A 15,073-nucleotide genomic window follows, 5' to 3' on the forward strand; every position below is an offset into this window, starting at 1 on the left:
AGATTTTATAGAAAGGGAGAGTGCTTTGGATTTTAGGATTGGCCCTTGGGGGGGGAGGGGGAGGGGGGAAGAGAGAGGGAGAGGAAAGGAGGGAGAGTTCTTAAACTTGTTAGTTTAAAACTTTAATCTTTAATATTTTCTCGAGTCTTTGTGAGAAGGAAAGAAAAGATAGAGAGAAAGAAAAGAAAAAAAAAAAAGAAAACAGAGAAAGAAAAAAAGAAAAGAGAAGATTCAAGAAAGAAAAGAAGAAAAAGAATGGTGAGAAAGAAAGAAGAAAAGAAGAAAAGAAACATAAGAAAGAAAGAAGAAAAGAAATATAAAAAAGAAAAAAAAACGGTAAAAAAAGTGACCGTTTACAACTTTATTGGCCACAAGGCCCAGGCGTATGGGAGTCAGGACTCGCGTGCGGCGTAATGGTCACGGCGGGGCACAGTCGACGGACGGGTCACAGGGAACCAGATGGGTCACGGCAGGGCGCAGTTGGATGGGTCCGGATGGGACAAGACGCAACAGACGGGACAGGACGGGTCGAAGGGGTTGACACGTCCATCAGACGTAGACAACCTTGCTTCTAAGGCATCTAGGGATAGGAGAAGACCAATCAACAGCAGGTAATAGCATGTACACGCTATTGAGATAGGGCAACAATAGTAAATGACTGATTTTCTTTAATTCTTGCATCTACAAGTTGTTGAGACAATGCAGCAGCAGTAAATGACAAATTTTCTTCAATTTTTCACAAAGAAAGTCTGAATTTTCTCTCTCCTCAACATTCTCTCACATCTCCCAACCTTTCTACAGTCTTGCTCCAAAGATTATAGTATTGAGATCACCAGAGACCGAGAAATTTCAGATTTCTCTGCTGTAAATCCTAATTTATAGCAAAAGTTAGGATTTAGCAACAAATTCGGAAAGTGTACCAGAGATTGAAAGCTCCAAGACTTGGATTCAACACGGCTAAAGCTATTTTTAGTCGAATTCAAGTGGAGGGACCAAGAAATAAATGAATTTGGGGCATTTTCCATCTCCATCAAAGCTGGTGAAGACCAGTTGATTACCTGAATTAAGGGGCAAATTAGATTGAAGACTTGCTAGTCATTTTGGACAGCAACAAGGGAAGTTGGAACACCAAAAGGGATTGGGAGAATCCCATTGTACATCAACTTCTTATTCAATTAAGTTAAATAAATACCAAAACGAGCGCCTGTTTTGGGGTCGACAAGGTGTCCAATGTCCGAGATTATATAGTAAAGTGTGCATTTCGGTTTTATGGATTTATTAATTGTTGTAAATAGTGCTTAATCATGTTATTTATCACCCTATCCAAGGAGGAAGGCTGGTTTCATGGTTCCATTGCCGGGATTACCACTCAATCCCTTGATTTGGTGGGCCCCGAGCACTTGATTGCAATCCAAAGCTTTGTGCTAGTGCTGATTTTTACTTTAGCTGAGAAATTACAACAATATGTCTTCATATAGTGAGATGGACTCAAGCAGTGATGATGCCTCTCAATATGAACATTCACATGGAAATGAAGGAAATGCAATGCCTAACCTTGGGTAAGGCTCAGACCATGTACAACAAGTTGAAAATATTGTTGTTGGGCAAGATGCACGGCCTTCAGGACATAAAGAAACTGATAACCAGTAAAGTAAAGAGGAATTTGATGAGATCAATTCAAGAATCGAATGAGGACATCAACAAATCTCTTCGCTGAATTGGCAAAGGATCCTCAATTTGCCCACTTTTTGAATGTTCCAAAGAAGGATAGCAAAGGCAAGAAGAAGACGTCTTTTACACCTTTGGGACAGCAAGATGCACCGAAGATAATGTCAAACCCTTCATTTGCAGCTCCCAAAGATGCTAATGAAATAAAATTGTTGGTATCTACGCGGCAAGTAATGCAAATGCAAGGCTATCACGGAAGTGCCAATCCAATGGATTTTGGACAACCGGGCATGCATGCTATGATAGGGCAGCTAGGAGATTTTGGTGGAAGCACAATTTTTCATGCTATAGTTGAACAAGGACCGCATATGGAAATGTATGGCACAAATCCTTATGGTATGCAACAACCAATGCATGGTGTGCAAGGCCCCAACGTATTCAGGCATGGCTGGAAATATACAAAACCCTATGTATGGCAGCATTGGCTTGATGCCTGGGGCACAAAGTACCATGTTTGGTACTGCACCGTACTGGTTATGCAAATAGTCCGTTTGGCATTGGCTTTTATGTAAATTCAGCAAATGCACCCTTTTTACAACAGCCAATATATGACAACTGGACTCCCAAAGGGGCAACAAAAGTCTATGAAGAGGGTGGAAAAGCACTAAAATTTGAGTCCTTCAATGGTGCACAAGATAAACTTAAAGCTTCGACTTTCATTCAACAGTTTGATGCAGCCTATTCAAGGGGAAACTTCATGGAGTCCTCGAAGATTTGAAAGGCAACCACTTTCTTGAAAGAGAATATGCATGAGATCCATAGCTTCTTGGGTTTATGTTCTTACTGCAAGAAGTATGTGCGCGGGTTTGCTGAAATTGCATCTCCATTGCATGCTTTGCAGAAGAAGGATGTGCCATTTAGATGGATAGTAGTGGAAATTTCAGCATTTGAAAAGTTGAAGGAAAATATGACTTTAGATCCTGTACTTGTGTTGCCCGATCTAAGGAAGTCATTCACAGTTCAATGTGATGCATGTCGTAATAACATTAGGGCAGTTCTTATGCAAGATGGCCGAGTTATGGCTTATGAGAGCTAAATTCTCTACGGTGTAAAAAAGAATTTGCGGGTCTATGAGAAAGAACTCTTGGCTGTAATTCATGCAGTCTATGTGGAAACATTATTTGTTGGGGGCTGATTTTACAGTGTAGATTGACCATCGAACTTTGAGATACTTTCTAATACAAAAAAAGTTACAAAGAAGCATATGAGATGGGCAAATTTTCTCTCTATGTTTCATTTTCAGATTGTACATATTGATGGTAAAAAGAATGTTGTGTCTAATGCACTATCATGTAAGCCACAAATTTCAACCGTCAACATGGTTCATCACACTGACTTGGATACCATGAAAGAGCAATATGTTGTTGATTCAGACTTTGCTAATGTTTACGATCAACTTTGCAATGGCCAAAGGCATGAACACTTTGTGCTAAGAGATGGATTTCTGATGATGCATGGACAACTGTGTGTCACAAAACAATTAAGGCCTAGAATTATCACTGAAAGCCATGCTCCTCAGTATGTAGGACATAGAGGTATTGATGCCACGGTCAAGACAGTGGAGCATTTCTTTTATTGGCCAGCTTTGAGACATGATGTAGAACAATTTGTTAAGACATGCATCGTATGCCAAAAAGTAAAGTATGATAATCAAAAGATAGCGGGATTGTTGCAACCCTTGCCTATTCCAAATAGGCCTTGGCAGAGCATTGCAATGGACTAAATTTTTAAGCTTCCTAAGACACTTAGAGGGAATGATGGAATATGAACTATCATTTGCGAGTTTAGTAAACAAGCCCATTTCATTCCGGTGAGGAAGAAAATAAAGGCTAATTATATGGCACGATTATTTTTGCAGCACATCTTTAAGTATCATGGTATGCCAAAGTCGATCATTAGTGATGGAGAACCTCAGATGACCAGTTTATTTTGGAAGGGGTTATTTGAGAATATGGGTACCACGTTGAAATTCTCATCATCGTTCCATCCTCAATTCGTCTGAGAAAGCAAATTCCACAGTGTTAGATCTTTTGAGATGCTATGTTTCAAACCACAAGACACAGTGGGAGTAGTATTTACCCTTGGTTGAGTTTGCTTACAACAACACAGTGCAAAGTTCTATGAAAAAAGCTCCATTTGAGGTGGTTGAGGGTGGCAAAAAGGTACCACCTATTCTGCAAACTAAGGATAAAATCTTTGAGGTTGATCGTTATGTGGAAAACTTAGATGTATCCTATGTAAAGATAAAATATACACTTCACAGATTGCAAGAAAAGCAAAAGATGGCAGTTGATCACTACAGATGTGGTTTGCAATTTACAGAGGGTAATTATGTATTGCTACATTTTCAAAAGGCAAGGCTAAAAAGGATGAAAGGAAGAGAAAGATTGTATCCGAAGATGAGTATGAGATACTATGTGCCCTTTCAAGTGTTGGGGAAGATTAACGATGTGGCATATCAACTGAAATTACCTCCACATTGACAGATACACAATGCCTTTCATGTCAGTTTGCTGAGGCCTTTTCATGATGATGTGTCAGAGGATATGGCTGCTGAAATTCAGCCTCAGGTTGAGGAGCTGGATGCGATTTTGGTACCTGAGCAAATTTTGGCACATAAGGAAAGAAAGGTTAAAGGTAAAGTTTCCAAGAGATACTTGGTGAAATTTCAGAATTATTCACCAATGGATGCCAAATGGATGGAAGAGGATAACTTGACAGACCATCCTCAGCTATTACAGCTTTACCTAGATGCCTTTCAGTTAGAGCGGACTTTAGTTTGGACTCCATCAGGTTCAGCAGAGCAAGGGTCTGGAGTATTGCCTGATGCTCAAGGGGGAGGTAGCACTTCCACCTCTCCACTTATGGACAGCTCTCATATGTAGTGGATCTAGGATGTATGTAGTGTTCAAATTCATAGAGGCAGATAGATGTCAGACAGAGTGAAGCAGCATGCTTCCTCTCACACACTTCATTATTCATTCAACTCTGTGTAGTGAAAGTACAACCTAAGGTCATAAGACCATTCACACCAGTAGTGGCACCGACTTATTTAATGTACCTAACTACTATGGCTAGACTAGCTGTGTCCAGCTCATGTCGGTCAACACATATAAATGAGCTTGATATTCTAACACTCCCCCTCAAGCTCAAGACAGCATCTGAACTCCAAGCAGCTGTCTAAAACCACAGAATTTATCTTTACCCAAGGACTTGGTAAAGATATCCACCACCTATTCATCTGTCTTTACATGCATAAGATCAACGCGTCCTACGAGAACCATCACTCTGATGAAATGGTAGTGTACCTCTATGTGTTTCGTCCTGGCATGATAAACTGGATTCATAGCCAGGTGTACACTACTCAGATTATCACATAGTAGCTTCACTGGAGCATCTACCTGTATGTCCAAATCAGCCATAAGCTTGAGCAGCCATGAAATCTCGCATGCTACCAATGCAGCACCCCTGTACTCTGCCTCAGTACTCGATAAAACAACCGTAGGTTGCTTCTTGCTGCTCCAACTAATCATGCCGCTACCAAATCCAAATGCATATCCACTTGTAGATCTGCGGTCATATGAGCAACCTGCCCAATCCGCATCTGTGTATCCAATCAATGTCAAGGGCTTATCTCTGACATAGAACAGCCCATAGTCTACAGTGGACTTAACATACCTCATGATGCGTCTAACTACATCCAAGTGCAGCTTCCTTGGCTTCTGCATAAACTGGCTTATCAGCCCTACAGCATAGCTCAAGTCAGGCCTAGTGATGGTCAAGTAAATCAAGCTGCCAACCAACTGCCTATACATAGTCACATCCTCTACTTCAGCCCCAGTGTTCATGTCCAACTTGACATTCTGATCAAGAGGTGTATCCAACGGTTTGCATTCAGCCATGCCATACTTCTTAAGCATTTCCATGGCATAGTGCTTCTGCATCAGCCATAAACCATTTTCAGCTGGTACAACCTCAATACCCAAGAAATACCTCAGATCTCCTAGATCTTTCATGTCAAATTCAGATTTCAGCATCTTCATTGCATGCTGAATTCCCATGTCATCATCTCCATAATTATCAAGTCATCAACATATATGATCAGCACTACCAAGCCACTGTCAGTCTTCTTTGTAAAGAGGCTGTGATCAGCCCTGCCAACAGCAAAACCAAGACTCTGCAAGTAGCTGTTGATCCTAGCATGCCAGGCTCTCGGAGCCTGCTTCAGCCCATACAGTGCCTTTTTCAGCCTGCACACATAATGCTGAAAATCAGGGTGAACATACCCTTCCGGCTGATCCATGTAAACATCCTCTGCTAAGTCACCATTGAGGAAGGCATTTTTCACATCCATCTGCTGCAATTTCCAGCCTTTAGCAGCAGCCAAAGCAATCACAGTACGGATAGTTGCCATCTTGGCAACAGGGCTGAATGTTTCATCATAGTCAAGCCCATACTGTTGGGCATATCCCTTTGCGACCAGCCTTGCCTTATACCTTTCCACATTGCCGTCAAATTTGCATTTGATCTTATAGATCCATTTACAGCCAATGGTCTTTTTTCCCTTCAGGCAAATGTATCAAATCCCATGTCTTATTTTCAGCCAAAGCATGCATTTCTGTATCCATGGCTGTGCACCAGTTCTCATCTTTCACAGCTTCAGCATATGTACCTGGTTCTTTAATCTCCATTACTTTTGTCATATAAGCATAATGCTTTGCAGAGTAGCCACTATATGCCAACCTGTCAACAGGGTATCTGACCCTCTGTGATCGTCTAAGCTGTGGTGCACTACTCGATTCCCCTCTTTCATGACGCGGAATATACCTGCTTTGCCTTGTGCCAGGCGTATAGACAGCCGGAATACCAAGTTCGCTGTCCAGAGTATCAGCAGACTCATAGCCAGAAGTCATTCTGCCAGGTGTCATCATACCAGATGCATCCTCAGTAGCTTTTTCTTTTCCTTTGCTATCCAAGATATCATGTCTCCCCCTCACTGACATACTGGTGTCAATGGATGGTGAGCTCCTCAATCTCCCTGTCCATGGGGATACTGTCTGACTGCTAGGTCCTGTCATAGCAGTGCTCTGCTGCAAATCAACTGTAGAGACATGAGTGGAAGGCATATCGGATGGCACTGCAACTGGTGAGACATACCAAGAGCCCATCTCATCAAAGATGACATCCCTACTCACCAAAGTCTCCCTGGTAGAGGGGTCATAGCATTTATATGCCTTCTTCTCCTGCGAATACCCAATGAAAACACACTTATGCGCTTTTGGATCCAGCTTTTTCCTTTTCTCATCTGGAATATGCACATAAGCAAGACAGCCAAAGACTTTCATATGACCTATATCAGGCTTGTAGCCATACAGCCTCTCAAACGGCATCATATCATGAATACCTGCAGTGGGAGTCCTGTTCAGAATGTATACAGCTGTCGTAACAGCCTCTGCCCAATAAGAAAGTGGCATATATTTTTCATTCATCATGGCCCTAGCAGCCTCCATTAGAACCCTGTTCTTTCTTTCAGCTACTCTGTTCTGCTGCGGAGTGTAGTTGCAGGTTAGCTGCCTACGAATGCCATTTTCAGCCAAGAAATCAGCAAATTCATTTGATACATACTCCCCACCACTGTCGGATCTCAAGCAAGAGATGTAGCATTCAAATTCCTTCTCAACCTGTGCTTTGAACTGCTGAAAAACAGCAAAGACCTCATCTTTTGTTTTCAATATGGAAAGCCAGGTATAGCGACTGTAGTCGTCAATGAAAGATACATAATATCTAGAACCTCCCATAGAGGCATTATGAGCTGGCCCCCAAACATCAGAGTGCACTAACTGCAAAGGACATGTACTCTGCCTTACATGCCTAACAAACGGCAATCGAGACTGCTTACCAAACTGGCAAGCCTCACATACATGACCAACATCTGAATATCGGAATTTTGGTAAACCTGTAACCAACTGTTTCTTCTGCATAGTTTGCAGCCTTTGCAAATTGACATACCCCACTCTCTTGTGCCAGATTTCCAAATCCCTAACAGTGCCAGAACCATGAGTAAACATAGCTGAATTCAGATCTGGCAAAGAAGCATCAAGAGTAAACATTCTGTCGTTCCTATGACCACGAGCTATCAACTTGCAGCCATTGCCAAACTCTTCAATAAAGCAACCATGCTTATTGAATCTAACCTACAAGTTCTGCTCCGTCATCTGACCAACAGACAATAAGTTCTTTGTAATTGAAGGGACATGCAAGACATCATGCAGATTTTTCTTCCTGCCATCATGAACCACCAGAGGCACTTTGCCTTTATGCTCAATGCTATGCTGCGTGTCATCACCTATGCATACATAGCCATGCTTTTCAGTCACCATATCAGTGAACCAATCACCGTGAGGGGTCATGTGATTCGATGCCCCTGAGTCAATGTACCACACTGCATCATCAAATGATTTTTCAACAGCCTTATCTTTGACATATTGCATGGCAAACAGTCTATTACCAGAGCCAACTGCCTGACTGGACGTAGCATAGTGTCCATGTTGTTTACCCTTCTAATTCCCCTGCTTCTTCCAGCACTCCTTTGCAATATGCCCATACTTGCCACAGTAATGACAATCCTTGTCTTTGTTTGGATTGTCTGACTGACGCTGCTACTGCCATGAGCCTCTACCACGGGAGTTAGATCTCCCTCTGTCCCGAAAATTTCCACGACCTCTTACATTTGATGACTGCTGATTTTGAGTGCCATAGGATGCATTCTGCTGGCCTCCTCTGCCAGATCCATAACCCCTGCCACGGCCGCGCTGATTCGAGTAAAAAACTGCATCCTTATTCTTTGAACCGCTTGACCCTGTAGCTAAGCCAAGCTTCACTTCTTCATGAATCAATAATGCAACCAGCTCATTAAAGTCAGGCATTTCAGCCCGCACAGACACTGAAGTGTCAAAAGACTTGTATTCAGGACCCAATCCATTTAAGGTAACTGCAACCATACCTTCATCTTCAACCTGTGAACCAACAGATGTCAATTGATCTGCTATGGTCTTAACCTCCGTGACATAATCCTGTATGGATCTGCTCTTCCGGTCCATGTTGTTGAATTTCTGCTTCAATTGTATCGTCCTGGCACTTGTGGTTGTGCCATAGTATTTGACCAATATGTTCCATGCATCTGCTGGGCTCTTACAGTTCATGATCTGCATCACCATAGCATCCGAGATACATGATGACAGCCAATGTAAAACTCTGCGAGCTCTTTCCGTCCAAGCTCGATGCGCTCGTCTTTAATCAACTGTAGGATTCCTTTCTGGAAGTTTAGGTTCAGCCTCAACACCTGTCACTAAGTCCCAGTATCCTTTCCCAATTAGGAAGTTCTCCATTCGAAACTTCCAGATGGCATAATTATTGCTATCAAGCTTCTCCCCCACAATCTGGGTTATGTTGTCCGTTCTATCAGCATTTGCCATTTTATAGACACTGCCTGACTACCTGCAAGCCAATAAGACAACTTGTCCGACTTCAGCCCGGAACTGTTTATGACAGTTTTCTGCACTAAATTGCAGAAAAAAAAAACCAGGGTATTTCAACCTACTGGCACCCCAAAACAACCCACAAACAAGTGGTCTCAACTGTAGATATCACTGTCAATACATAAGCTATGTGTTTGCTTCAACTTGAGCTTTGGTAAACTCACTGCTAGGGTAAATACATGCAGTCTGAAAACTGTAAACTGTAAATAATCAGCAGCACTTTCAAGTCCAAAACTGAGTGGTAATCATGTCACACATGTCCCAAAACCTCCCAGATAGCTGCTAGTACACTTGGCAGTCATGACATGAGCATAGAGTCACAGAACAGTGCATAACCAGCACATACAAGTGTCAACAAATTCAGTTGCAGGTTGCAGTCAACCAAAGTTCAGCATATCAAGTTCCAATCAGCCCCAAACTGTCTTCCAATCATGTCATACATTTACTTCGTAATGACAAGGTCAATACATGAGCATCTGGGTATACATAGGCAACCTGTTTTCACTGACCAAAGCATAAAACTTCATGAACCATTTGTACTTGACCAAGACAATATGTCTGCATTTACTTCAGCTCCAGACTTCAGTTTTCAATGATGCTCATTGCATGTTTCAAGCCTCCATACATCCAGCATGTATATGACAGCTCTCATAGGTGATAGAGCTCTAAAAATGACCTGTATTGCATCAGTAGTATCCAATGCTTGTCACTGACAATATATGACAGTTTTCAGCAGTGAAACAATTCTCAAATCTGAATATTTTAATGAAAAAATTCAGCTCAAGTACTTCATATCAAGTACATATGACTTCTTGACTTGTGTTGTCTGCAGTGCAATCTTCCCAGCATATTAGGGAGCTTCAAATGCTCTTCAGGATCAAAACAGTGATGTAAATCACTGTATTCAGCAGTGTACATTCAGTTTCAGACCTGTATACCTGCATAACAGTCCATGCCTCATCACCCAAGCTTCCATTGACATGTCAAACCTTCAAGGTCACACCCCAGGGTCAGCATACACTTCATAGAGCATGTATAAGATGCTTAATGCCTCGTTTTGAAGCTGGAGGACCTGAATCTGGACCTGGCGCAACAGTGCAGACTGGCAGGGGGGCAGCACAGCTCACGATCTTGTTAATCATGACAATGAAGCACTCCAAGGTGCTCAACACATCCCTCTCAAGGCTACAAACAAGCCTTTGATAATGCCTTTGATCATTGAGCATACAACCATACACTGCATACCTTCCATTGTTCAATGGCTTCAACCTGTTTGAAGAAGAATGACCTTTCCTCTGACTTCAGCTCCTGCAAGTCCAATGCCACACTCCCAGGCACCCAGTCTTTGCCGATTCATGGCTCTGATACCATGTTCAAATTCATAGAGGTAGATAGATGTCAGACAGAGTGAAGCAGCATGCTTCCTCTCACACACTTCATTATTCATTCAACTCTGTATAGTGAAAGTACAACCTAAGGTCATAAGACCATTCACACCAGTAGTGGCACCGACTTATTTAATGTACCTAACTACTATGGCTAGACTAGCTGTGTCCAGCTCATGTCGGTCAACACACATAAATGAGCTTGATATTCTAACATGTAGCATGCATCCAAGGTACAACGCTAATAGTATGTTTGCTATGAGGCCACTACTTAGTGTACTAGTCACTATTACCCGAACATTGAAACTATACTTTTGCATCAGTTTATGATTTGGCATGAATTTTATCTCAATTTTGAGACAAAAATTCTGATCAATTTCAACTCAGTTTTTTATTAGCTTGAGAACCGTTTATGGTCACTTTTGGGATCAATTTGTGTCAATTTTTACATTGATTTTGCTGATCAATTTTTGCAATGAGTTTGTGATCGGTTTAAGATCACATTTGCAACACTTTGTGATCAATTCTCAGATCAGCAAGTGATCTGTTTATGACCAGATTATACTCAATTTTCAATGTTTACATCTGCTTCCATAGACAACAATATATGTTATGTTGCCATTGATGTTTTAGCCATGGTTTATGCTATGGTTTGGTTTTGCCAAACGAGTTGAGCTCATGAAAAATAGACATGTCACATGATAATCTGGCAATGTTTTTTGAGATTCTTTGTGAGTCTTGTGTTATGTTATGATTGGTTTGTAATTTTCAGCATGTGTTGGGCATATGGAATGATTGAGCAACAATACGCAATGTTGTGTTAACTATGATGCCTTGTGGAAAATCCAATCCGCTATTTTGCTTTTGATGCATCTAGTAGTGCAATTAAGAATGATTACAAGGATTTTAAGGGAGAGAGCTATCATGAGCACATGTATTTTTTAAACCTCACTTAATATGTGGATTAATTTTTAATCACGTGATTAAGTAAATGTTACACATGTGAGGTGTAACTGGGATTATAGTAAATTTGCAAAAGTCCGCGACTCGAGGAGATCAAAAGTTGCTATAAGTTATGCTGCACAAGTACTTGGTGGTATCTACTGCTAGTTGTTGGCCTAGGTCATTCATTTGGCCATAAGTGTCAGTTTTGATGATACTAATGAAGCAACGTTTAATGGTAACTAACACCAATCTGATGGCCAAAGATGGCGCAGAGACACTTACGAATGAAAGTTGCCTAGCCAATTTAATTATTGGCCAGTCAGATTACTTTTTAAAGCACTGAAATAATTATTAGATTAATTTTTAGTATTTAAAAACTGAAAATTAATATTTAATTATGAATAATGCTAGAAAAACTATTTGAAAAGGATGTCACTTAAGAAAAATGCCTATGCAAGACTGAAAGACATCTTTAGAGGCTAGAAATAGCCATTTTAGTATATTTAACCTACAAGAGAGAAGGAGGAGATTTTGTTGGTCTGATTTGCAACCATTGGAGGACCTTCTAAGGCAACCAGGGATAGGAGAAGACCAATCAACAACAGGTGACAGCATCTACAAGCTGTTGAGACAGGGCAGCAGTAGTAAATGATCAATTCTTATATCTACAAGCTGTTAAGGCAATGCAGCAATAGTAAATGACAGATTTTCTTCAGTTCTTCACAAAGAAAGTCTAAATTTTCTCTCTTCTCAACATTCTCTCTCATCTCCTAGTCTTTCTACAGCCTTACTCTAAAGATTAAGACATTGAGATCACCAAAGGCTTATAAATTTCAAATTTCTTTGATATAAACCCTAATCTGCAGCAGCAAAAATTAGGACTTAGCAACAACCTCGGAAAGTGTGCTAGAGATTGGAAGCTCTAAGACTTAGATTTAACATGATTGAAGCTATTTTAAGATGAATTCAAGTAAAGGAACCAAAAAATCGATGAATTTGAGGCATTTTTCATTTCCATCAAAGCGAGTGAAAGCCAATTGACTGCCCGAATCAAGAGATAAATTAGATTGAAGACTTGCTAGTCATGTTGACCGCAAGGAAAGTTGGAATATCCAAAGGCATTGGAAAAATCCCATTGTAGATTCACTTATCCTTCAATTAAGTTAAATAAATACTGAAAGGGGCGTCAGTTTTGGAACTAACAAGGTGTGCAATGTCCAAGATTATATGGTAAAGTGTACATGCAAAAGAATAGACGATGATTGAGCAACCTTCTATTTATAAATGCAAATCCTCCCATAGTTTGATTGTTGACTTATGAAACACAGACACTTTGATAATCTCTAGTAAAGTTTGGTAATTTTTTAGTTTTAAAGCTATTTAAAGAGCTAATTAATATTTGAAGTTTATAATTTATCTTTTTACTGCAATATCCATCTCAATCCAAAACTAAACCTAGAAGAGACTGCAAAGCATAGCTGAGCCAAGAAGCCTCAAGGCCTCCCATCCAAAAGCAACTAAGCAACTAAGATATCAGCCCAAGTATACACGTCAACTTCCCAAGAACCTACTAAGATTACAAAGGCAATGATTATCTTACCTTGAGAACCTAAAAGGCTAGACTAAAAAAACCAAGGTATTGGATAAAGGATGCTCATTGGTCTACCGGAACCTGCAAAAGTAATGAGACTACTTTGAATTATCTCTTGTTTTTTATTTCTTTTTTTAAAACAAAAATATCTATACATATAGGGAGAAATAAGGGATTGTCAAATTCAACATCACAAAATAGAAAGCTATCCCAACTACCCATTGGGGTATTGTGGCGAGAAAAATATAAAAGTATGTGATAATGTATGCTACCATAGAGGGATATTGCCATGTGAGCTACCATGAATATAGTGAATTCAAGTCAACAACTCTTTGAAGAAGAAAAAATGATAAATATAAGCACATACATATTTACAAAACATAATGCGAATGCGCACGGTGATGCAAGAAGAAATAATGCAAAATATCATACTCAAACAAAATGTTATGCAATGGTGCCACTTGAACAATGCCCTCATAGGGAAATTGTTCACTTGTCCAAGCACCAAACACTCTTTCACAATCATGATTATCAAGATACAATGATGATACAAAGTACACAAATCCTCTAAGGGCGCAAGGAAAAGCTACGAGCACCCCCTCTCACCACAATGCTGAAGCAACTTTCGAGTTCCTTTTCTCTCAATCACCAAATTCAGTGAAAAGAACTTGCCAATGCGGCAGATAATCATGTCTGATCGAATATGGCTGGGCTACATAGCGTAAAGAAACATTTCGTGAACATCTTATGATGCGTAGCATGACAGGGTGAAGCAAGTGTAACTGCACACACCTTCTGTTTGGGAAGTCCAAAGGTCGCCCCTTCTCCTCCATGGAAATAGGAAAGACACGTGAAAGATTGCTTCATCATAGGCGCTAATAAATTTCTAGCCTCTCCCCGGCTGACCTGCAGCAACCCAGCCATGTGGCATCTCACGCATACCACCTGCTGGCACCTTTCCAGCGTGCTACCATGTTAGAGGGAAACGTCAAGCATCGACTGACTTACCAACATAAGCCTGGTTGTTACAGGTCCCTTAAACCTGCACAGGGCTGCTTTTCCCCTGATCGTAAGCTGTGCTTACAGTTTAGCCCTACCAGGCCCAATCGCAGGTTCACAATGTCGCCCCATCTTCTCACTCTCAATACCTGGAATGATCGCCGCCCATCCGATTGTGTTGAACCGAAGACTGTGGCTCCAACTCCCGCCCCTATCGTAGATATGGCCATCATCCTATGCAGTAAGCCCTTGATGTTTGCTCGTGTATGCGGTTTTTCGAAGGTTGCAACAGCTTTCAACGACGGTTTTTTTACCTTCCATATATGACTAAAACGAAGGCGAGTAAATTTAGAATAATTGTTGCGTGCCCTTTGAACTATTTAAAAAGAAAAATAGCCTTTTCTAAGATATGATAGGGTATTAAATTAAATAGTAAAGTAAAAATGTTTATGATAAAGGTGCTAGAGTTCAGAATAAAGTAAACATCACATCATCCCAAAAAGGGATCGAACTAGAGATTTAGAACTCTTACACGCCTTAGAGACAAAGACATGCTAGAAATATTAGCTACAAACCTCACTAAACTACTACCAGCGACCCCTAAGGATAATGTCTTCCTAGCAAGAATCAAATTGTCCTTATAGACCATCTAGTCCTCATAATATAAGCTTTGATCACACTCTGTGATTGGTTTCTTTATTCATGTTTCAAATGTCTCAAAATAGAATTTGCTTCCAACTCACCACATGATGGAAGCCAAGTTGGCCAATAATCTTCATCGTTTTCTTCCATACTACTGTGATTTCCTTACAATTCCAAAATGTCTGCTTGGCAAAATCATTTGGAATAGAAAATAGTTATGTATGCTTGCCCAAGCTATCTTTAGT

The 15,073-nt window shown here is 40.7% G+C and overlaps 1 protein-coding gene across 3 annotated transcripts in view; it reads right to left on the reverse strand.

Moving 5' to 3' along the window:
* LOC148025372 (uncharacterized) overlaps positions 1 to 14,490 on the reverse strand; it is a 30,778-nt gene extending 16,288 nt beyond the window's left edge. Inside the window, exons 1-2 of one of the 3 annotated variants that reach the window (XM_087692446.1) lie at positions 14,336 to 14,490; positions 13,980 to 14,142 (exon numbers count right to left, since the gene is read on the reverse strand). In XM_087692446.1, the coding sequence (XP_087548572.1) occupies positions 13,980 to 14,142; positions 14,336 to 14,355 (183 nt within the window). In that variant the 5' untranslated portion in view covers positions 14,356 to 14,490. Of the gene's footprint in view, positions 1 to 13,979 lie in introns of all 3 variants that reach the window. The other 2 variants (XM_087692448.1, XM_087692447.1) reach the window with 2 other exon arrangements.
* Positions 14,491 to 15,073: the final 583 nt, after the last annotated feature.

The sequence above is a fragment of the Lygodium microphyllum genome, chromosome 14 (assembly GCF_053477565.2).
Source record: "Lygodium microphyllum isolate KBCC chromosome 14, Lygodium_microphyllum_v1.1.10, whole genome shotgun sequence".
Lineage (NCBI taxonomy): Eukaryota > Viridiplantae > Streptophyta > Polypodiopsida > Schizaeales > Lygodiaceae > Lygodium > Lygodium microphyllum.